The sequence below is a fragment of the Aricia agestis genome, chromosome 17, assembly GCF_905147365.1.
Source record: "Aricia agestis chromosome 17, ilAriAges1.1, whole genome shotgun sequence".
In the NCBI taxonomy this organism is placed as follows: Eukaryota; Metazoa; Arthropoda; class Insecta; order Lepidoptera; family Lycaenidae; genus Aricia; species Aricia agestis.
In genome coordinates, this window is record NC_056422.1 from 6,758,283 (window position 1) to 6,781,411 (window position 23,129).

At 33.7% G+C, this 23,129-nt stretch overlaps 1 protein-coding gene across 1 annotated transcript in view; it reads right to left on the reverse strand.

Annotated features, from left to right (window-relative positions):
• Nucleotides 1-7,627: 7,627 nt before the first annotated feature.
• Nucleotides 7,628-23,129, reverse strand: part of LOC121735659 (synaptotagmin-15-like) — a 60,538-nt gene continuing 45,036 nt past the window's right edge. Inside the window, exons 8-12 of the mRNA XM_042126560.1 lie at nt 22,879-22,972; nt 20,488-20,655; nt 12,563-12,670; nt 10,660-10,876; nt 7,628-7,783 (exon numbers count right to left, since the gene is read on the reverse strand). Coding sequence (XP_041982494.1) covers nt 7,656-7,783; nt 10,660-10,876; nt 12,563-12,670; nt 20,488-20,655; nt 22,879-22,972 — 715 coding nt within the window. The 3' untranslated portion in view covers nt 7,628-7,655. The remainder of the gene's footprint in view (nt 7,784-10,659; nt 10,877-12,562; nt 12,671-20,487; nt 20,656-22,878; nt 22,973-23,129) is intronic.

Sequence of the window (23,129 nt, forward strand, 5' to 3'; positions counted from 1 at the left end):
TGCATACGTTTCATTATATTTGCTCGACTTGTGTGAATTTTATGCTGTAGTAAAAAAGAAATCGGTGGTAAATAATTTATTTATGTAAATACATCCTTTTATTTTGTACACCTTGTACCATGAATCCTCATTCCTCAGCGTTTATGTTCATAAAATATGTTCATATGACTTCATTTTATGATGGCGACAGATGTTGTATATTTGAGTTGTATAATAAACGAATATAAAATAAATAAAACTTGTAAATTACGCTCTTTTGCGGAAAACTTTACTCTTGAAATAACTTGCGTCAAAGAACGATTTTCTTTGCTTATTTTTATGTAAAAACAAGACACGATTGTGCTTATAATTATTATAGACTTATAACATGATGAGTATATAAACTCATGTTATAAGTCTATAATAAACTTTGATTCCAATACTCTTTCCTTTCTTCACGTTAAGGCTTTGATGAATAGCCACGATTGTCGGCATGTCAATTGTGCAGCAGCAGGCGAGCATGGTCACCATAGAAACGGTTTCTTTCTACGGAAGAATAGACAAAGTGACAGTTAGACAATGGAAATCTGCCATTTTGCCGATAAAATCTGTCAGTATGTCGATTATTTCCAATGTCTACTGTTGTTATGCTAGCCCTGCTAGCGTGCATGGTCACCATAGAAACGGTTTCTTTCTACGGAACACAATCGATGTGGGCAATTAAAGACGAATATTCCACTCTACAGGTTCGGCTGAGCGTTTGTCCATCATGGGCCAGCGTAAGGACGTCGCACAACACACAAAATACGATAATGGTCATTGCATATTACATCGACTCCACTCCAACCCTCTCTCTAAGTTCTATCAAGCGAACAACTAGTTGACGACTAGTCGCCAACTGGCTGTCCACGCGGTGTGAGTTGACAAATTAACTCATAAGTTACACAACATAAAACTGATAATTCAATGCCATTCCGTGAGTTGGGTTGGAGTGGAGTCGGTGTAATATGCGATAACCTAGTCACCAGGATAAAGCTTTTCTCAGATTGATGACGGTTCTGTAAAGTACCTACCTTGGGGACTAAACTCGCATTTTAGAACCAGGAAATTGTTCTTTGTAAAATTTGTTTTAAATAGAATTCCATTTTTGAAAACCCAGTTTCTACTTCTGTCCCTTTTCAACCACGAGAACCTTATTATTTTCAAAAAATACGTTTTTCAGGAGTAGACTGACTTAGCTTATATACAAGCCTCATGATTATTTATTTCCGTTTACGTCACGTTGGTTGGTTTCATGGAAACCTGGGCCCGTACCACGAAACCGTTTTGAGACTCCCCCCGGTTTCTGAAAGGTCTGTCAAATCACTGATCAACTAACACTGCTGTTAATTTAGCATGGATGTCAAATCAGTTTGAGTTTCTGATACATTGATTAGCCGAAAATTAACTAAGCTATGATCATTTTTAATTTGACTAGCGATTTATTTGTTTTCGTTCATTGCTTCACTATTAACTATCAAAAATGCAAATTAAATGTCAAAAGAAGGAATTGCAGACTGTCATTGCTTTCAAAAATTCTGGGAATTTCAAATCTGATACTTTTTGAAACATTGATCAGACGAAAATTAACTAATCTGTGATCATTTTGATTTGACATGCGATTTGTTTATTTTCGTTCTTTTGTCAGAATTCCGAATTTAAATTTTTCAGACGATATCGAATCCTAAATTCTTCTTCATTATAGAAATGAAATTGATTATAATATACATTTGCAAAACGAGTACTGCAAATAAACAGTTTATTTGCATAATCAACGTTTTTCTTACGAATTTTTATTAAAACTTCATAATAAATGTGTTTACGAACCTTGTAGTAACGTAGTTTCAAAGAGAAAATGTAGATTCACATAAAAAATAAATTGAATTCACAAGTTAATTCACCCACAATTACCGATTAGTTGACATAGCTTTTGACAAACCTTTAATCTAAGATCACGGCTTGACAAGCGTTTCGGAAACCCAAAATGGCGGTTGACATATCGTTCTCGAGTCAAATTGAACAGCTACCGTCAACTGACGCGCTGATCAAATTAAACTAACTAACCGTGCTTCTAGCAACCCAATTGTTACTTGACAAGAGATTTAACAGGCGATTAGTTAATTTTAGTGTTGATCAGCCTTTCAGAAACCGGGTGTCAAACAATCGTACGAGAATGCCGCGGAATGAGAAATTACGTTATTAGAGCAGGACGCGGCATCGGCATTCTCTTCCGATTATTTGAGTCTCAAAACGGTTTCGTAATAGGCCTACTGACCATCAAAGTAGTAAATCAATGGGCTTAAAACATTGAAGGCAGAGTTATAATAATTAATCATAATAATTGAAGACATACGTGGAAGAAGATGGTAAGTAACACTTAAAATTGCCGTATTAGGACCAGAAATTATTTAAAATAAAAAAGTGAGTTTTATATATAGCCATATATATAGCATGTATTAGCTAGATGATGAAGTTACAGGGTTTGTACTTGAAAGGAAAAAATGAGTAAATAAAATATTATAAAATCTAACCGAATCACTTCATCCACTCACGAAACATATGTAAGTAAATCACCTTTACGTGATTGCAGGCAATGCATAATAGGGTAAAATGAAACAAAGATTTTCACCAATTTGGCGTTACATCATTTATTTTGGGTTTCATTTGCACAATATCGAAAATATTTCTACATAATATATTTCGTACGATTACAATAGTATCTATTAATAATACAATATTAAATATTGATTAATATTATATCTGTCTCTTCACAATTAGTATATTGAAAATGATTTAAGTATATTGATTTAGGAAAAATACAATGGACTAGGTAATCTTTCTTATAAAATGGTATTTCTATCAAAATGTAATACAGATCAAAGAGTTAAAGACGCCATTAAAATACAAGAATAGAAGACTCTGTCTGTCTTAATTTGTTAAGAAACTCAATATCTTGTTGCAAAATAAACATTTTATATGACCGAATTTAAGTTGTCGTTTTCGGAAAGTGAACAAAATAAACGCTCTAGCGGCTACCCCACCAAAAAGAATCATAAGTGTGGCACTCGGGGACTGCCGCCGTAAAGCTATCGCATAACATTTTTTAACAATTTATGAAATTATAATTCGCATACTTCTAGTCGTACGCGCACAAGCACCGTGCCGAAGTCTGGCAACGGCGGTCGGAGTGGAGGGTGTTAGGTTTTTTTCATTACGGAATTTATTGATAAAAGCTATACAATAGCTTAAGAGGATACACCAGGAGCTAGAGAAATGACAAAAAATTACGTGTAATATCTATAGCTGTCTCCCTTACCTCAAGCCTATACCGCAGAACGCGATAGAGACAGTTGCAGAAAATCAACGATTCGTTGTCCCCTGTTTCCTTCTCCAAAACTTAACCGATTTGAGTAATTTTTTCATTAAATATTAAAGAAAGGCCTGAGCTGTGTTCCTATGTTTTAGTTTTTTTTGTATAATCTAGCCAAATCTGTTTTCTGGTTGTTTGAACACAGCGGAAAATCTGGCCATTTTTTTGGGTTTTTGAACGTTCATATCTTATTTAATAATTAAATTATGAAAAAAAAAAGGAAACATAGGGACATTGTATTAGTGGCCGTAGATATTCAGGAAAAAAAAATGTAACTCTACTAGCATTATCCAGGGAGGAAACAGGGGACAACGTGTGTATGGAAAAAAGGGCGGTGTGGACTCCTCTTAAAAGTCAACTATCAATTTACAAATTGCCATGAAACTAAAGTCAATATCATAATATTTCTTCCAACAATATTAAAATTAGTTGTTACTTGTTGTTTCCGGGGTATTCCCCGAGGCTCTATCTGATGACCCATAAAGGGCGATCAAATTTGACACCGAGGGCACCTTTGGCCCTTGATTTGTGCGGGTTATTCTTAGCCTGCAGGGGAATTGGATAATCAATACGAAACCTGATCGGGAGGGTTAATTTTGCGTGGATAAGGTAATTACTAGTTATAAAATGCGAAAGTGTGTCTGTCTGTTACCTCTAAACGTCAACTAAACGTATACGGAAAAAAAAATGCCGTCTTCATACCCATATGGAGGCCCGGATTGGCAATTTGTATGGGTATGAAGACGGATTTTTTTGAGTTCCCAGCATTGTTCTTATAGAAAAAGTTGATCATTTCGACGAGCTCATTTGATGGTTTCAAGGATAATGGTGTTTACACTAATATCTTGTATTATAAGCGGCTGAGCCAGTTTTGATAAAATTTGGTCAATACCATACTCATTATTCAATGATACTTTGAGTAACGATAGTTTTTGTTCCGGAAAAATATACCTTTTCCGCGTGATAAACGAATGAAAGCGGGCGTTGTATCTTTATATTCCTTGATCTGTATATAAAATATGTTAAAGGATATTGATTAAATACGCTGAGTTTTAGAGGTGCATAAAATTTGTTGCATAAAATATGGTGCAGTTTGGAATTCAGAATTGGTCAAATTTGATATGGTTAGTCATAAGATACCGTACTTTTGATTTTTGATAGGTTATATTTTAACATAATATATTTAAGTATAACAGTTTATAACATATATTATTATCTTGGTATAGGAAAATAATACAATATCTAATAGCAGTAAAAAGTTAAGTTACATTCGAAACTGGACGTTTTAAGTACATAGGTCATAGGTATTTAAAAAAATAATATAATATTAGAATTCAATTTAAAAAAAATATTGTAAAATGTCATCAAAATATATTATTACTTAACAGTATCAAAATAAATCTATAATTAATAGATCAGTTTCCCAAGCGTGATATCGTTAGTGAGTAATATAATATTAGTTAAAATATCAAAGAACTTTGACTAAAAATGAGCATAATACAATTTGTCCAAAACTTATTTGCACTTTGTCAAAGTTATAAAGTGTTTCCATTATAATTTCAAATGAAAATATACATTTAAATAAAGAAAATTTTCTTTCAAATAATAATCTATTTCATTTTCACTGAGATAAAATAAAAATAGCATATTTCAAGCGACGATAGCTTTAAGTAAATTTGGTGCAGGTGAATGAAAACTGAATACTTAATAAAAAGGTACGTAGCTAGGCCATTTTTATACCTTTAACTATTTTATCTTATATCTTTAAACGAGCAATTCTTGTATATATATAATATAATTGGAATCTCGGAATCGGCTCCAACGATTTTCATGAAATTTAGTATATAAGGGGTTTCGGGGGCGATAAATCGATCTAGCTAGGAATCATTTCTAGAAAATGTCATTTTATCGTGTTTTATCGAATACCGAGCAAAGCTCGGTCAAACAGCTAGTAAATATTGATATGATACATACTAGTTTCAATAAAACTGTCGCTTCCAAAAGGGTATAATTTAAATATTTACAAGATAACAACACAAGAAAATATTACACTTAATAAAAATTAATAAGTAAATAAAATGCATAAAATATTTATCATTAGCAACAAACGTTAACCTTTAGTTATTTTGTGCTGGCAGAATAATTTAATAACTATGCAATTATAAAATTTATATACTTATTATATTGTGTATTGTTCATGGTGAATCTTGGTGTTATATACGTGTTTAATATGTTTAAAGTGCTCTGCCATTATGTTAAAATGAAAATTTATATACAAATTTAGTGCAATCACTTAAAATACAATTATGAAATCTCAGTCATATCTTATCAAATAACTGTTACAATCCACAAACATATGTCAGTCATAGTCATAGTACTATAATTATGATGTACTATCAGAGAATTTATTCCCAGGCCGATGGGGGACCTACGTAGTTTGGTCGCGTTACGTCAAACCCAGCCGATAGCTCACCATTAACATTGAATAGACATGATCCGACCAAATGAAATTGGTCTGTCACTGCCTAGGAATCAATTTCTTCGATGGTACATTATAAAGTAAAAAAAAATTACATCAGTATACAGGGTGTAACAAAAATAAGTGATAATACTTTAGGGTGTGTACGTATACCTTGTAGAGAGTTCACTATGAAAGTAGCAGCGCTGAAAGACCAAAATTTTTTTTCACTTTTGTATGGGGAAACTCGTGACCCTTGCCCATACAAAAGTGCAAAAACTGTTCGTCTTTCAGCGCTGCTACTTTCACAGTGAAGTCTTTACAAGGAACACGTACACACCCTAAAGTATTATCACTTATTTTTGTTACACACTGTATAAATATGACTTACTACTTAGTGTGTTGGAATGCAAAATTTAAGTATAGGAGTATTGTTCTAAAATAATTAAAAGGAGCAAATTATTGTACTATGATTACAACGAATTCTTCACATAAAATAATTTGGCAAACAAGACTTTTTAAACATTATCTAAGTTTTTATTTTATGGAATGACAGATATATATGCGTTAATGTGGTTTGTTACGAAACAATTTTATACTTTTGTATAAAAAAGAAATATTTGTATTGCGATTTCAACATATATTTTTTTTACTATTAATGTAGAACATATTTTGAACAACGAAAAAAGAAAAATATTTCGATAATTGAACTGTTACTATTGACCCAATTAAGAAACAAAAAGATTGAAATATATTAAAATATTTTACATAAGTTTGCGCTTATGTTGTCTTTGATCTATTGATTACCTACCCATTTGCAAAACTTATCGGGTAGCGGTTGATTGGAATGTTAAAAAATCACACAATAATTTTAAACCAGAATAAAACAGTATCTTTTGAATATAGAATAGAATGGATGAACTTATTCTATAATCTGCTTCTTTATGCTAATTCTGTTCATAAACGGTCCAGTATACGGGCGCATTCAGTTTGTGATCATAACTTTTGGTTGGCGAACTTAGGTCATTCAGTTCTCAAGTGGAATATGTTGGCGTTTCAGCTGTCGATCGCAAGAATACCCAGTTTCTAAGTTTTTACAGGAGTTTATCTTTTCATTAGCGTTGTTGATTTGTTGGTTTAACGTTATGGTCAGTACTCACTATCTGTATTACTCGATAGTTTTGTTCCAAATCGAGTAAAAATTGTCGCGTGGGCCGCAAAACTCACATCGAAGGCTCGCACCGAACCGGCTCGATGGAATTAAATAAATCTATTTTCCATCGAACTTAATCGACGCGAGTCGTCGAGTTTTACTCGGGCGTGTGTACGAATTGCGAGACTTGCGAGACGTGCGTTTTTTACTCTACATGATTGCTCGATCGAGTAAAACCGTATGTGAGTACTTTGAGTACTTAGCACTAGCCCATCGAGGCGCTACTAATAGTCTATAAATTATAGTCCTGTTAAAAAAGCTTAGAAAACCGGCATTAGTGAGCGTATCAGTTGTTTTTGAAAGGAATATGTTGTCTATAATAATGTGTGGCGTTGCTAATGAGGGTGTTTGATTTGATAATATTATGCTATTTGCGACCAGGTGCCGCGATGTAGCCAGGGTCTATCGTGTTTAACTGCTGTCATACGTCACGATATAGCTGTCATGTATCACGATATTGACGCGATAGACCCGAATGCTACACAGTGGCAAATAGAATTGCGACAACCCTGATTGGTTGCGTTTAGCCCATTACTAATGCTAATGAATAGATATACTCTCGTCAGAAACCTTAGAAACGAGAGCTGGTGAGCGTTTTAGTTGGTAAGGGGATGCCACTGCTTGACTTGTTCCATGGGGCTGGCTATCGCGGAGTTCCAGTGCTGTAACGCTCGTCCACGGGTGAACATGTACGACCCTAACACGAACTTGCCCAGGATACGATCTGCGACAAGAAGAAACACGGTTAAATAAAATATAGACACAACAAACGCATATGGAGCTCTAAAAATTCAAAATTTTAAGGCCATTATGTACCGGCCGATTGATTCAGTGGAACAACAGCAGGCCGAACTGACCGGATTCATTTTGTGCATTCGTGTGTGTGCACGAAATATGCAGTCAAGTTGTCCTGTGTTCACGTTCAGTCTGAATTCCAACCGGATCGGGCTGCTTTAAAAAAATTAACGTATTTTTTGAACTAACATAAAAAATTTATTTCATCAACTTTTCACGTCCACAATAGCTATTTAAACCTGTTTGACGTAGCTAATTTTCTCTAAACAAAGGAACTTTATTATACTTGAAAACCTATTTGTTGACGACAAAATCGTTCAGGTAAAATAAAATTTTATACATAAAATACCTTTTCAATTCTAAATCATTAGCTATCCTTTCAAACACTGCCAGTTATAATCAGCTTACGTCACTACAATTAATGCCAAGTCCCTGTCTTATAATTCCCGAAGTGTCTCAAAAAAGCTGAAAGACTCATTTACTCGTAATCGTGAATTCTTGGGAAAAACGGTGCAAGTAAACGTTGAGGTAGAACATTTATTTTAATTTATCCCCACATAATGATAACGGTCGCTTATTAGGATACCAAAAGAAATTGTGTTTTCCAGCTTTTCCTCTTACAGAACATGTTTTAGCCGAATTACCAACCCATGCCTACATTATGTTACAAACGAAAATAAAGACTAAATTACCTTCCTAAAGTTTTCCTAATCTATTTCAAAACTATAATATTATTAATACTTCTCTACGACTTTTTAAAGAGTTGGATAGAGACATTATACAGCAAACTTTCAAATCAATGCTAGATCACTTACTTACAATTAACTTATGTTCAGTTTTCGAGGTTCTTGTCTGGAGTTTATCTATTCAACATTGTCGTTGATCGGCTATGACTTATGAGTTATGTTTTAATATTAGCCAATCAAAATCGCTAAAACTCCTATGAGTTTTATGCAACAGTCTTGTTGATTGGTCATTAACCAATCAAAATCGCTAGTAAATAGATAAACTCCTATGAGATTTATTTAACAGTCTTGTTGATTGGTCACTGTTTTAACGTTAGCCAATCAAAAGAGATACTCCACTCTTAAAATCTCAGAAGCAGTAAACAACTAACAACAATGTATTGGATTTGTTTTAAAACAATTCCCTTACAATTTATAGCGAGTGCACGCTGTAAGGGTCATAAAGATTTCACTACCTCAGTACCTCCTGCCTTATGAGATCTTGGTATGAGATCGTTTGGGATGCTACGTGACAGGGGTCTGTAAGGGATTGGATGGAGATCATACATTTATGTTATAAGCTGATCTTTATCTAAACTGCCTTTATTACTTGATTAAAAATATGTTTGTACAAAAAATAAACAATAACTAGAAAATAACTTGTGTTACATATTGTAGCAGCAGAAAAACTCTTATTTGGTTGACTACTGAACCATAGAACGGAACCCTAACAAGCTGATTTTTTGTATATTGATAGGTTAATAGTTATATAATTTAATATCTACTCTTAAATTATATAACTATTAAAATTGTCCTACAAATTATATTTTAGGACCATCAAGTCAAAGTATGAAATCCTTTCTATTTCTGTTAGCTACCACATTCAAGATTTTTCGCAGATTCGTTGTTCGTCTTATCAAAATGAAGCTACTTACAAAAAAATTGCTTGATAGTAATAAAAAAAATGTTCTAGGGCTCCCGTACTAATATTATAATTACTCAGTCATAAGGTATAAAGAGGTTGTATAAAAACGGAAATAACGGAAAACAACATTAAAATTAAAATTGCTTGAAGTTTAATTTGTATCAGGAAACACAAATTAAACTTCACGCAATTTTAAAAAATTAGGTGAGTTCATCGCTTGGAAAAAATTCGAGAAAATACGTATAATATCTAATGTAAAAAGTTAAGTCACTTTGTGATGCTACCGTGATATATTGTCTATCCCACGGGAGGCTTTTCGGGATAAAACGCGACCTATTTTAGGCTATACAACGCGTAAATGTAATTTGGCATGGAATAAAACATCTTTTACGATTTGGTGGTTGGAAGTTTCAGTAAGTATACATAAAAATTGAGACAAACCTATAAAAACTTTTTCAAACCATAATGTTACGTAGTAGCAGATAGAACGAACCAGTAGGCCGACTACAAATAAACTGACAAATCGGTGCGGGTACCGCTGCAAGCATGAACGGCAGCTGAGAAAATAATATGTCATAATATTATGCGTCAAAGATAAATATTTGCGAGAAGACTTCTAAGTCGACCTACTGGTTAGCAGTCTTTTGTAGTAGTAGTCCACCAGAGACGTACGTTATTAGAAACGTAATAAATTTAACGTACCTTTTGCGTTCGACGTATGCGAATGCAGTCTTTGTATAGTGACACTGGTGCTGTCGTCGTCTTCAGCCCGCAGTCCGACTTGGAAGCACTCGGACATGTCGTCTAACCACAGACGTTATAATAATTAAATAGAAATGGCATCGTTTTCAATTAACACATTCAAATTCTCTAAAGAGTTTAACATAATATTTTATCCTTTCAATATCTTAATAATTAATGAATGTTGTGCTTAAAGGTGTTGTGAAATATTATCAAAATATTTTTTTTGTTTATTGTGATTATTAATAATTTTATTGCGTGGGTGCAACACTTACGAGCTTTTAGTAAGATTATGTGCCACAGCTGTGCAAAGCCATTTCTAATAAATTATTATAAATTCTGTGACGCTGGCCTTCTATAGTGAGTCTGTCAGACGAAGGTTAGCCAAGCGTAATAATAAATACGTACAATTACCTTTCGCGTACGACGAGTGCGGTTGCAGCGCTTGTATCGTCACGCTGGTCGTGTGAAGCTCGTCAGCTCGGAGTCTGAAGTGGAAGCATTCGGAGATGTCCGCCGAGCCCTCCTCTGTGACCTCCACGGCTGCGGTCCTTCGAGCCCGCACGCCACGACACGCACGCTCTTGAGTCACTCTAGTGATAACCTCACGTCTGGTAGACGTAGGGTCAAGCTGTTTGAAAGTTTTTGATAAATTAGCAGGGAAACATTATAAAAATACAGTCACTCGGGGACTGCCACGGTAAAGCTGTTGCGGTTAGCAGCACGCATACGTCTAGTCGCATGCACACAAACACGGTGCCGAAGTTTACCGAACTGAAATGACGTTAGACGACGACGTGTTAGGTTTATTTTCGTTACGGAATTTCTTGATTCGGTCGCCGCACTCAAAGCCTGCAATAAAAACTTTGCAATAGCTTAAAATTTTTCCTATTGTCAACACTTATTCGTTGGAGAATTTTATGAGCCGTAAGGAAATAAAGTGCATCGTAAAATTGACACACTTGAAGTTGTTTTATGAAGATAGTTAGACCGCCAGGCTTGGAAATGGAGTTAAAAGTTTAGTAGGCACTATTGTAGTGTCGGAATTGTCACGATAATAAAACCTCTTGTGAATCACGACTGTGTAATTTAAGACGAGTTGAGCTTCTCGATTTATCAGTAGTTTTTTCCGAAGACCTAAATTATAAGATATTCTGTCTGAACTCAGCGAGACTCAGTGGATTTATTGGCTGACTTTCTGTAACCTATTTGTTACAATAACCTCTGATGAATTGCGTTACGGCACGTCTCTCAATTTGTCTCGGACGCCTAAGCGACTACGCTGAGACAAATAGACAGATCGTTTTCGTTTACGTACCTAAGTACCACAGTGTGTAATTTGCTACTGATGTGCCGTACTTTTTTGGTGTAACGTAACGAAATGTCAAATATGCACCATGATGCACCAAATTCGTCTAAGAATTTAAGATGAGTTTGATACACACTATCTGATTAAAGTAAAATGAGATTGTCAGGAGTTGTTTAGATTGACAGGTGAGTGTAAAACAAAAAAAAAAACCTCTTTCAATCTCTGTCATCTTTTGAAATTTTATAACATAAAAGCAATTTTTGATTTTTTCCCTTAGAATTTGAGCAAAACTTGTAATTTACCTACGTCATAAATTAGCTAAAATATATTAGTTGGGGAGGGGAAGAGGGGATTTCGGGAGTAGCTCCAGCGTGTCAGATTAAGCTTGTTTAGGCTTCCGACATGTGTCTAGTTATCATGGTATAGAAATCAGATTTCTCACGTGGTGGGTAATTTTTTTTTTAATACTGAAATGTCGTCGGATCTGTCAGACTAAGATAGGGGATGTTTACTATACCCCAAAGAAGCTTCTTATTCCAAGTTATTTAAGGCTGTAGGGACATTTTAAAATATAAAAAATAAAGCTTCATATTTTACTTAACTAAGCTTCGCAGATATTTTATTTTGCTCTAAACTAAATGATTTCGTCCTTGTTGTCTAAAATATATTTATAATTTACCTAATTAAGCAATTTTCTGAAAATATTTTCTTTTTCAAAACTTTAAAATGGCTGCAGTTTCTGAACCCACCGCTAATATAAAAAAAAGCTCGTATTATTTTTTTATCAGCTTACCTACTGTACAAAACCTACTAGATCTCCATGATGCTCGACTACAAAAATAGTACCCTCCCCTCCTCTACTATATATAATATTTAGGCTATAAACAAAATCCCGGTCCTCAAGTTTTCATTTATGCAATTAAAATTTTATGAAAATTTGTGTTCACTTAAATCAATAAGCTTTTCTTATACTTAATATAAAAGCTCATTATATTTTTATGATCGTACCTTCAGTCCTCTCGCTTCTATGACGGTGACGGTAAGCCGGTTCAGGTTTTCATTGTACAGCAGCGACACCAGTATCTCGCCCAGGTCCGACACAGGTTCTTGGAGTTCCTGTAGGCAAGTTTCATATTAGTTATAATATTAACAGCCTACTCTAATAAATTAAAGAGGTAAAGTTTGTTTTTATTTGTAGGAGTAATCTTTGAAACTTGTGGTCTGATTGAAAAAATGTTAACACCGATAAAAGCTGGTGTGTTCCTGAATGACATGGCTATTATTACTATTATATATTTTAATGGTGTAAGAAGTTATATTTTTTTCCTAAAATTATGGTCATTCCAGAATTCCATGCGAGCGAAGCCGCAGACTGAAGCTACTTTTCGATAAAGAAGAAATTGGTTCACTGGAAGAAAATAATTTGAAATGACTAACGTATAAAAAGTAAATTAAACACAAACATTACGTTTTTTGTCAGATAAGCTAGTGGTAATTTTGAGCCTGTAGAATCAATTATTATATTAATAACGCTTTAAAAATTGTAAATATAAAAACTCTCCTGCCTACCTAGTGCCTACCTGTTTATAGACAAAATGTCCTCAAACGTAAGTACAAAGTACAATTTACAATGTAAACGTATTCATTTACAATGTAAATTGTACATTTGAGGCAGGACAAAATATCCCTAAGGCTGTATTTATGAAAAATATATTCTTGTAACATTCAGAATAACTGTGAATATCAGAGTCACAAAATTGAATATACTATTCCGATAATAGTCTCAATTCGTGGCCAATTTTTCGCCCGAAATAGCTGACTATATTTTCAGGCTTGAGGCTTTCTAGGAATATGTACGTTAATATCACAATATTATTATTTATAGTAGGGTTATTCAGTCGTGTTCTTTAAATACAACTTGAGCAATACACAATCAAGTTTGAGCTGCTCTCTATGCTCTATATTTATTTAAAATTTAAATTATGCTCATATTGTGTTCGTGTGATCCAGGTGGTGAATACAAACATACTTAATATTATAATTTCGAAAGTATAATATCAGTCTGTCTGTCTACCTCTTCACGCCTAAACCACTGAACAGGTTTTGCTGTGGTAGATATACTTTGAGTCACAGGAAAGGACAAAGGATACTTTTTATCGCGTAAAAATGTGAGCTTCCCGCGCGATAAAAGTAAGGGAAGAAAGTTGACGTTTTCCGCCCGGAGGTGAGAAAATAATTTTTCCGCCCTCTAGTATGATAATAATATGAGATGGTTTACCTAATACACCACTATAATATATTATACTGTAGCAGGTAGCTGTACATTACCTACATTACTATACACTACTAGGGTGGATGTTAGGACATCCACCCTATGTTCCCCTGGTAGTTGTAATACAGACAGCCTTGTATTTACTTGTTGAAATAGGTACCCTACGTGTAGAGGAAAGGTATTCTATTTATAAATATTTAAGTTTTTATTTAGAATGCCATGCCAAGTTAATTTATAAAATACGGCTTACGGTTTAAGACTTTATTTCTCACAAAATAATTTTACAAATTATTATACACGGCGAGAAACACGTGTTACAAAAATAAATTGAGTGATACATTTGGCAAACACTTCCTAAGTATAGACATTTACATTTTTTGTCTTTTACATGTTCTCACAAAACATTACATTTATTGATGATAAATGTAATGTTTAATTTCAAAATTATACATCATACATTCTTTGGAAAACAAACATTACATATTTTATCATTCATCACTATTTCAAAATTAAATATTTTTTTTACGTCCGTGTATACATCATACATTTTCTGGAAAACGAACATTATAGTTATCATTCATCACTATTTCAGAATTATACATCATACATTCTCTGGAAAAACATTTTATTATATATTTTTTTATTTTTAATATAGGATTATTCATAGAATACTGTAGTTTATTACTATTTTACATTCATTTAATTAATATCAGTTAGTACATAAAATTTAAGTTTCTTTTTGAATAATGGCAGTGATTTTATTTCTTTTATATCTTTAGGCAAGCTATTATACATTTTGGCACCTTCAAACATAATATTTTTAATCCCATAGTTGGAGCGTGGTGTATATAGATTTATATTATTTACATTTCTCAAGTGGCGAGTGTGGATTTGCGACTTCTTAGTAAAGATGATATTTTGTAAGTGGATGTCTTTGGTTAATATTTTTCTTATTAGTAGGCAGGTGTGGAATGTATGTATTTGTTTTACACTCATTAGTTTAAGTCTTTTGTAAATAGTTTTAGTAGGTGTCATGTAATCATAATTAGAAAGAGTTTTTATAATTTTATTTTGCTTCATTTGTAGTTTTTTAATATTTTCTAGTGTGGTGGATCCCCATACTTCAATTAAGTAGGTAAGGTGTGATTTGATGAGTGAATTGTATATTAGATATTTTATGTTAATTGGGAAACAGTGTGTATTATTCTTAAGAACACCCATCAGCGACGACAGTTTGTTACATAATTTATTTATGTGTGGTTTCCAAGTGAGATGATTATCGAGAGTTAAGCCAAGATATTTCTCGGATTCTACTTTTGTTATCATTTCTTTGTCAATTTTAACGGTGTAAAACTACCTAGTTTTTTATTTTTTGACGAAAAAATAATATAATTAGTTTTTTTGACATTAATAATTAGCAAATTATACTTGCCCCGTTCATTAAGCTTATTCAAATCTTTCTGGGCTTGTGAAACTAGAGAGTCCAGTTTTCGTCCAAAGTAAAAGAGACAGGTGTCATCTGCGTATAGAGTTGTATCAGCCATTAGATTTAAGTCTCTTATGTTATTAATATATATTAAGAAAAGTAGGGGTCTGAGAATTGATCCTTGTGGGACTCCGCAAGATACTGAATTAGTACTACTCAATGTTTCGTCTATTTTAACTGCCTGCTTTCTATTTTTTAAATATGATTCTATTATTTTGTAAGCCGTGCCTTTTATACCAATCTTTTTTAATTTATGCAGAAGAATTTTATGGCTGATTGTGTCGAAAGCCTCTTGTAGATCTATGAATATTCCAAGAGCCAGTTGTTTTTTATCAATAGAACATTTAAGTTTTGTTATTAGGTCGATACAGGCTGACAAAGTATTAGATTTATTCCTGAAACCATATTGTTTTGAGTAAAGGATATTGAGAAAATTTAAGTATCTCGTTAGCCTAACGTATATTACTTTCTCTAATACCTTTGATAATACTGGAAGGACTGAGATGGGGCGATAGTTTTCAGGTTCAGACTTTTCGCCTGCCTTGAAGATTGGGGATACTTTTGCCACCTTTAGTGAATCTGGAAATTGGCCCCTTGCGAGACAGTCATTTATGCAATTTGTAAATTCAGTTATGATCACCTCTTTCACACACTTAAGAGCCTTACATCAAGTCCTGTAGCAGTATTTGTTTGTAAGCTGTCTATTATTTTACTAATTTCTTGAATTGACGCAGCCTCGAAAATAGTCAATTCTTGATTTTCTGCATTATCAGTTTTTTCATATAGCTGGTTGTACATATTCACGTCGTGGTAATTTGGCGGGATTTTTTCGGCCAAAGTTGATCCAATGTTACTAAAAAAAATATTAAAACAATTACATATTTCTGAAGTTTCAGTGTAAGAGTCCGTTGGAGTTTCAAGTTTTGCTGGTGCAGTCCTGTTTTTAGTTTTGTTCAGACTTAGAGAGTTTATTAGTTGCCACATTTTTGTAGGTTTTTTACTACAATTTTTAAAAGCTTTACAATCTATACTAATATTATAAAGCGGAAGAGGTTGTTAGTTTGTTTGTTTGTTTGAACGTGCTAATCTCAGGAACTACTGGTCCGATTTGAAAAATTCTTTCAGTGTTAGATAGCCTATTTATCGAGGAAGGCTATAGGTTATATTTTATTGCGCTAAAACTAATAAGAGAGAAGAAATAGAGGAAAGTGTGGGAAAAACGGCAGAAATTATTTGAAATGGTTTATTTGAACGCGCTAATCTCAGAAATTACTGGTCCGATTTGAAAAATTGTTTCAAAATTAGATAGCCCATTTATTGTGAAAGGCTATAAGCTACATATTTTCATGCTAAGACTAATGAGAGCGAAAAAATAGAGAAAAATGTGAAAAAAATTGGGGAAAATTATTTGAAAGGGCTTATTCGAACGCGCTAATCTCAGGAACTACTGGTCCGATTTAAAAAAAATCTTTCAGTGTTAGATAGCCCATTTATCGAGAAAGGCTAAAGGCTATATTTTATCACGCTAAGACTAATAGGAGCGAAGAAATAGAGAAAAATGTGAAAAAAAAAAACGCGGCAAATTATTTGAAAGGGCTTATCTCACGAACTACTGGAGCAATTTTTCTGTTATTTGGCACAGGTAAGAAGTAGACCACGTGAAGGATCATAGGCTATTTTTTGTGGACTAATTTGTCTGTGAAATATCTAATTTACGCGGGCGAAGCTGCGCGGAACGTTATAAGTAATATTATTACGCGTGGTCACGACATCACGCGTAAACGGCTGGATCCATTTTGCTGAAATTTGGCATAAAGATACTTTGAGTCCCGAAAAAGAACATAGGATACATTTTGTCCTGGAAAAATTACTGTTTACTGCACAATATACTTTTTTGATTTGCGCGTAAGCTATTCAATCTATTTTGATGGAATTTGGTATGGAGATACTTTGAGTCTCGAGAAAGTACAAGGAATACTAATTTTGTCCCGGAAAATGTACGGTTCCCTCACAATGAACTTTTATGGTTATCGCCTAAACTATTCAATCTATTTTGATGAAATTTGGTATGGCAATACTAAATTTCAGTCGCGGGAAAGGACAAGGGATACTTTTTATCCCGGAAAATATACAGTTCCCGCACAATAAACTTTTATGATTCTCCCCTAAACTATTTAATCAATTTAAATTTGAATCTGGGACAAGGAATGTTTTTTTGTCCCGGAAAAATGTGCGGTTCCTACACAATATACTTTTCTGAATTGCGCGTAAACGACTCAATCGATGTACGGGAACAACTATAAAGTCCACGCGGACGAAGTCGCGGGCAACAGCTAGTAGTAATTTATAATAGTAAATACACGAGTAGCACTTTTTAAAAAAAAACTTTTGATTAATTATGTTGAGGCTGAAAATGTAAATATTCATAAATATTAATTTACTCATCAACAAACAAAAAGCAATATGTATTGAAACTTAACTACAAAACAAAAAAAATAATTTTAACGGTCAGTTTTTATGTAACCAAAAATCAATCATTTGTAGTTTCGAACGATTCGTTTGATTTCGTTTGAATGATAAACAACGCAGTAATACGGAAATTTCGGATATCTAAAGGTGACTTTCCGATCTTTGCGGATAGCGACCGCGACTAACAAAAATTCAAATAAAATGCCACTTTATGATAATATATATGCTTAAGAGGATACACCAGGGGCATGAGAAATTGAAAATAGGTATTTGAAAATGTATTGCTGTCTCACCAATCTCTAGTCTCCCACCGCAGAGCGCGATAGAGACAACATAACAAAAGTTCTAATAAAAGAACAGAAAATCTTCGATTCGCTGACCGCTGATTCCTTCTCCAAAACTTAACCGATTTAAGTACTTTTTTCATTAGGAATTAAAGCAAGGCTCGAGCTGTGTTCCTATGTTTTATTTTTTTTGTTTTATTGTAGCCAGTTTTGTTTTCTGGGTGTTTGAACACAGAGGAAAATCATGCCACTTTTTTTGGGTTTTTGGACGTTCTTATCTTTTTTAATAATAAAATTATGAAAAAAAAAACATAGGGACATGCTAATAGTTGTCATAGATATTCAGGAAAAAATCATAACTCTACCGGCATTATCCAGGGAGGAAACAGGGGATAGCGTTTGTATGGAAAAACGGCGGTGTGGACTCCTCTTAATATTATAAATGTGAAAGTGCGTCTGTCTGCCTCTCTGTCTGTCACCTCTTCACGCCCAAACAGCTGAACCAATTTTGCTTAAATTTGGCATGGAGATACTTTGGGTCCTGGGAAAGGACATAGGATACTTTTTGTTCTGAAAAAATGAACGGTCCCCGCGCGATAAACGAGTTTAGGAGCAACGGAGTTGCGGGCATCATCTAGTAAATAATAATTCATTCATTCATTCATTATACTTAATATTGTAAATGTGAAAGTGCGCCTGTCTGCCTGTCTGTCTGTTACCTCTTCACGCCCAAAACGCTGAACCGATTTTGTTGAAATTTGGTATAGAGATACTTTAATGAGTCCCGGGAAAGGACATAACTAAGATACTTTTTATCCCGAAAAAATGTACGGTTCCCGCGCGATAAACTGAAAAGTAGAGGTTTAATTTTTTTAATAATATTGTACTAGCGACCAATGCTGCCGTTTTGTTGATGGCGTGAAAATGAAACCTATAGTGCTCCAAGGCTTTAAATTAATATGTCAATGGGTGCTGCTGGTAAAGGAGAACTGTCAAAAATAATAGAAGTCCTTTTTCTCGCCACGTTCATATTATAAAGCCTTGTCGAACTGTACAGGTTTAATTTTGAACTTTATGACATATAAAGCTTATGTCATAGTGGCATTTTATTTGAATTTTTGTCAGTCGCGGTCGCTTTCCGCGTTAATCGGAACGGTACCTTTAAAAGATTCAATACGGCAATCTATCATTCTAACGCAAACACAGTAGCCGTTAGTTTGAAATAATTGTTATTTTGTTCACGTTATTTTTTCCCTTGTTTTGTTTCCAATTCATTTCGTTGTGCTATTTTGTTTTTAGAGGAAATAAAATGCTTTTGAAATATACCGGAAAAGGCATCAAAATACGATTGCTAAATAATTGTGTCAAAAAAGGTTTAACAAAACCGCTACAGCATCCAGTATCGTTTTTTATTACAAACTCTTGTCATCGGCTTTAGTTCGTAGTTTTTAGTAATACGTAAGTCACTCAGGTTATTGTCAAGTATAGCTGGAAACGACATTGGTACCGATCGATACCGATCACAATGAATGCATAGGGCATTTTTAATTGTCATTGCTATATTTTTGTGTGCATAAAACTGCATAAAAGAAAACAAAATCAAAACGATAGATGTATGAAAATTACGTTTCGGGCATTTTATTTCAAAAGCAAACTAAAATGTCATTGCTTAAAATTCGCCCACGCAGATTTACAAATGTCATACAGAACGCTACCAACGCTACGTAATTTGTCGTAGCAAGCTCTACGTAGCGTAGCAGCTACGAAATAACACGACAGAATCCGTAGAGCTCTACGAAATTCGTAGATGCTCTACGATATTTTTGACGAATTTATTTTACACTTCAAATCTTTTTATGAAATGTAACATGCAGCATCCTGTTAGTGGCTAGTGCCAGATCCCTTGTCAAATAGCATTTAATGCTTTCGTTAATAATATAAGCTAGAAGAAGAGTGCTCAAAAATGTTTGATTTTTACTGTATCATTTTTGACAAACTCGCTCAAGTTTGGATTACATTTCCGTGATATTAATATTAAGTATAAATGTTTATTTAATTTTAAGCATTTGGGCTAGTTATATTTGCCTTTACATTGTAGACATCATCATGTGTCATCATAATTGAAGACATGAGTTGAAGAACCATATAACTAACATTTTATAACATAAGAATAAGTACTCATTTTTTCCCTTATAATTTTTACAAACCTTGTAGCTCATCTACTTCGTCAGCAGGCTAATTTATATGGATACACATGAAATCCATAGTTTTTTATATCATTTTCCGGCCCTAAAGCCTTCATTTATGCAAGACATGGCAATTTTTTAACTGTTACTTACTTGGTTCTTCCAATCACAATTATATCTATCCAGTATCGATACACCATGCAACCTTCAACTCCCAACATCCCTCAAGTGCTCACCTTCTCAATATCCAGCTTGTACAGCTGCGGCTCCTCGTCCGCCGCGGCTCCGTCCAGCTCGCTGAGCGGCAGTATCACGTGGCCGACAAGCTGCTTGCTGCGCCCCACGCGCCCCGTGTCCATCACTGACAGCTTGAGTGTGAGTGTCTCCAGCTTGTTGGGCGGGATCTGGTAACAATTATATAATTTAGGATTTAGGTTTTTGTAGGCTTTTCACCCATATCCTATTTTGTTTCTATTGTAAATGTATTGAAATGATTTTGTCATAGTTTCGCGAGAGTTTGCTTATCACGCATGAACTAGTTTTCCTCAATAAAAGCGTCAGTTATCTTAGAAATAATTGTATCTCTTAAGAGAACTCAAATTAATTGCATGCTTACAAAATTTCAACAAAATGTTCAACCTGATAAAATAAAGCAGGCAGCAGAAATACTTTTATATTTAGAGGTACAATATTAGCATGGACTATTTCTCTAATCTCCTGGGATGGTTTACCTTAAGATAATAATTACCAGATACGCTAATTAAATATACATTACAAACTGCTGAGCGATATTTAAAGCTTTGTATAAGGCATGTAATTTGTAATACTGACAGCTTAAAGATAAAGCTTAGGTTACTTGATCCGTCTTAAACATTAACCCCTATGTGATGGATAAGCACTAAAACTGTAATTTACATGAGTCTTCATCAACAATACTAGGTATATTACAATCCTTTTATTAGTCTACATAATTTATTGTATTTAGTTGAAAGTTAAAATGTGCGACGATAAAAATTTATAAAAAGACATTCTGTATCCGAAGGTAGTATCGGATGCAGGATGTATATGAAAAACTCAGGATGTATCTATAAACAAATTATGTAGGAAATGTGCGAAGTAGTTGTAGCAATTCATAGGAAAATCATAGTAAACTGAGCGTGAAAATTTTCATAACGTGAAAAAAGGTACCTAGGCAGAAAACTAATAGTTACATATTTTATTATTATTCCCAACAATTCTATTTATTGTCAAACATTCCAGACTTAGCTAAGTTGGCGTCTTTTTAACTATCTGCCCCACGTAAGCCTACATGGACTCTGATCTAAACTAGTTTTGAAAGGTTAGTCAGATATAAAATTCCATACATTTTAGATAAGCTAACATAAATTAACATATTAAATTACTTTGGATGGTGTTAATGTTAGGTTTAAAAAACTTTCAGGCAAAAATGTAGGAAAGTTTCAAAACGCGTCAACATTATGATTATTTCTGTGAATTTTGTTGGCATATAAAAGTGTATGTTATAAATAGTTTCCTATGTTTTATAAATCTACTTAAATGTTTGTAAGTATTTCTGACTGTTTGCTTCTTATCTCTGGAAGTGTTGATAGATACTTAAATAGCTAACGATATAAATATTCATTCCATTCATAGGAAATAAAGTTATTTATTTGGAACGAGCTGTTGTCATCCACAACACTATTTTTATTCGACATAATTAATATTCAAAGCTTTTAAGGCGATCACTTTCATTGGCAAAAATTTTAATTTTAGTATTACGTATTATGTTTAAATACGACACTAAAGGTATATCATACATTAATGTTATCATTACATATCATTTCAGCTATCTGAATGTCAGCTCGATATTATTAACAGTTGGATTGTATTTATTAATAGTACATTCACTAGAACATTAATCGTATGAGCGTCAAACAGAATAATTATAGACTCAACAGCTGGTTTGACACAGTTCGATTTCCAACTAATTGATCGAAAACGATTATTGATTTAATGGGTATTTTCAGTATAATGTAAATAAATAAACACTTCAGAATTTTTGAGAATTAGAATAATTCTGCTTTGCCTGATAAGACAAAGCAGAATTATTCTAATTCTCATAATTATTCTAATTGCGAAGTTGACATTGGCATTGTTGGCATTTTTTTTTAATCATCTAAAAATTTTGTTACAAAGAAAATTACGTTCTTCTAACAAAACCATCTTTCTGGTGCATTGATATTTCTTTCGATTCATATTTCCCCTCAAAAAATAACATTTTCAAAAAAACCGGTCACTTTCACCGGAAAAGATGTAGGTTATTATTATTAAAATATATTCAACTGAATCTTAGGGCCGAATCACACCGGAATGGCAGCGCAGCGGCGAGCATTTTCAGTGTCATATTATGATTTTAAACTTTATCTTCATTACTGTAATACATAGTATCCCTCGAGAATTCGTGGCCGCGAGACTTTCCAAGTTTCTCAAGCGATACATATTACATACATAGTGTATTACAATAATGAAGATAAAATTAAAATCATATGACACTGAAAATACTCGCCGCTGCGCTGCCATTCCGGTGTGAATCGGCCCTAATGTGATTAACTGGTTTAAAACCTCACCTGGTAAACAAACGTCTCGTCGTAGAACGGATTGCAGGTTTTCTTTTTCTGTTTGGTCTGGAGCACTCGCCTCTCGTCAGGCACCAGTTGGATTCTGAGGAATACATTTCCTTTGTGTTATCACAGTATAAAATATATACAGTATGCTTAGTTGTCTTTGCAATCAAACAGTTCAATAATAAGACAAAGAGTTTGTTACTGCACTGTTTCGTTCTCTGAAATTATGTGAAATCACAGTTATTTCTAGCGTA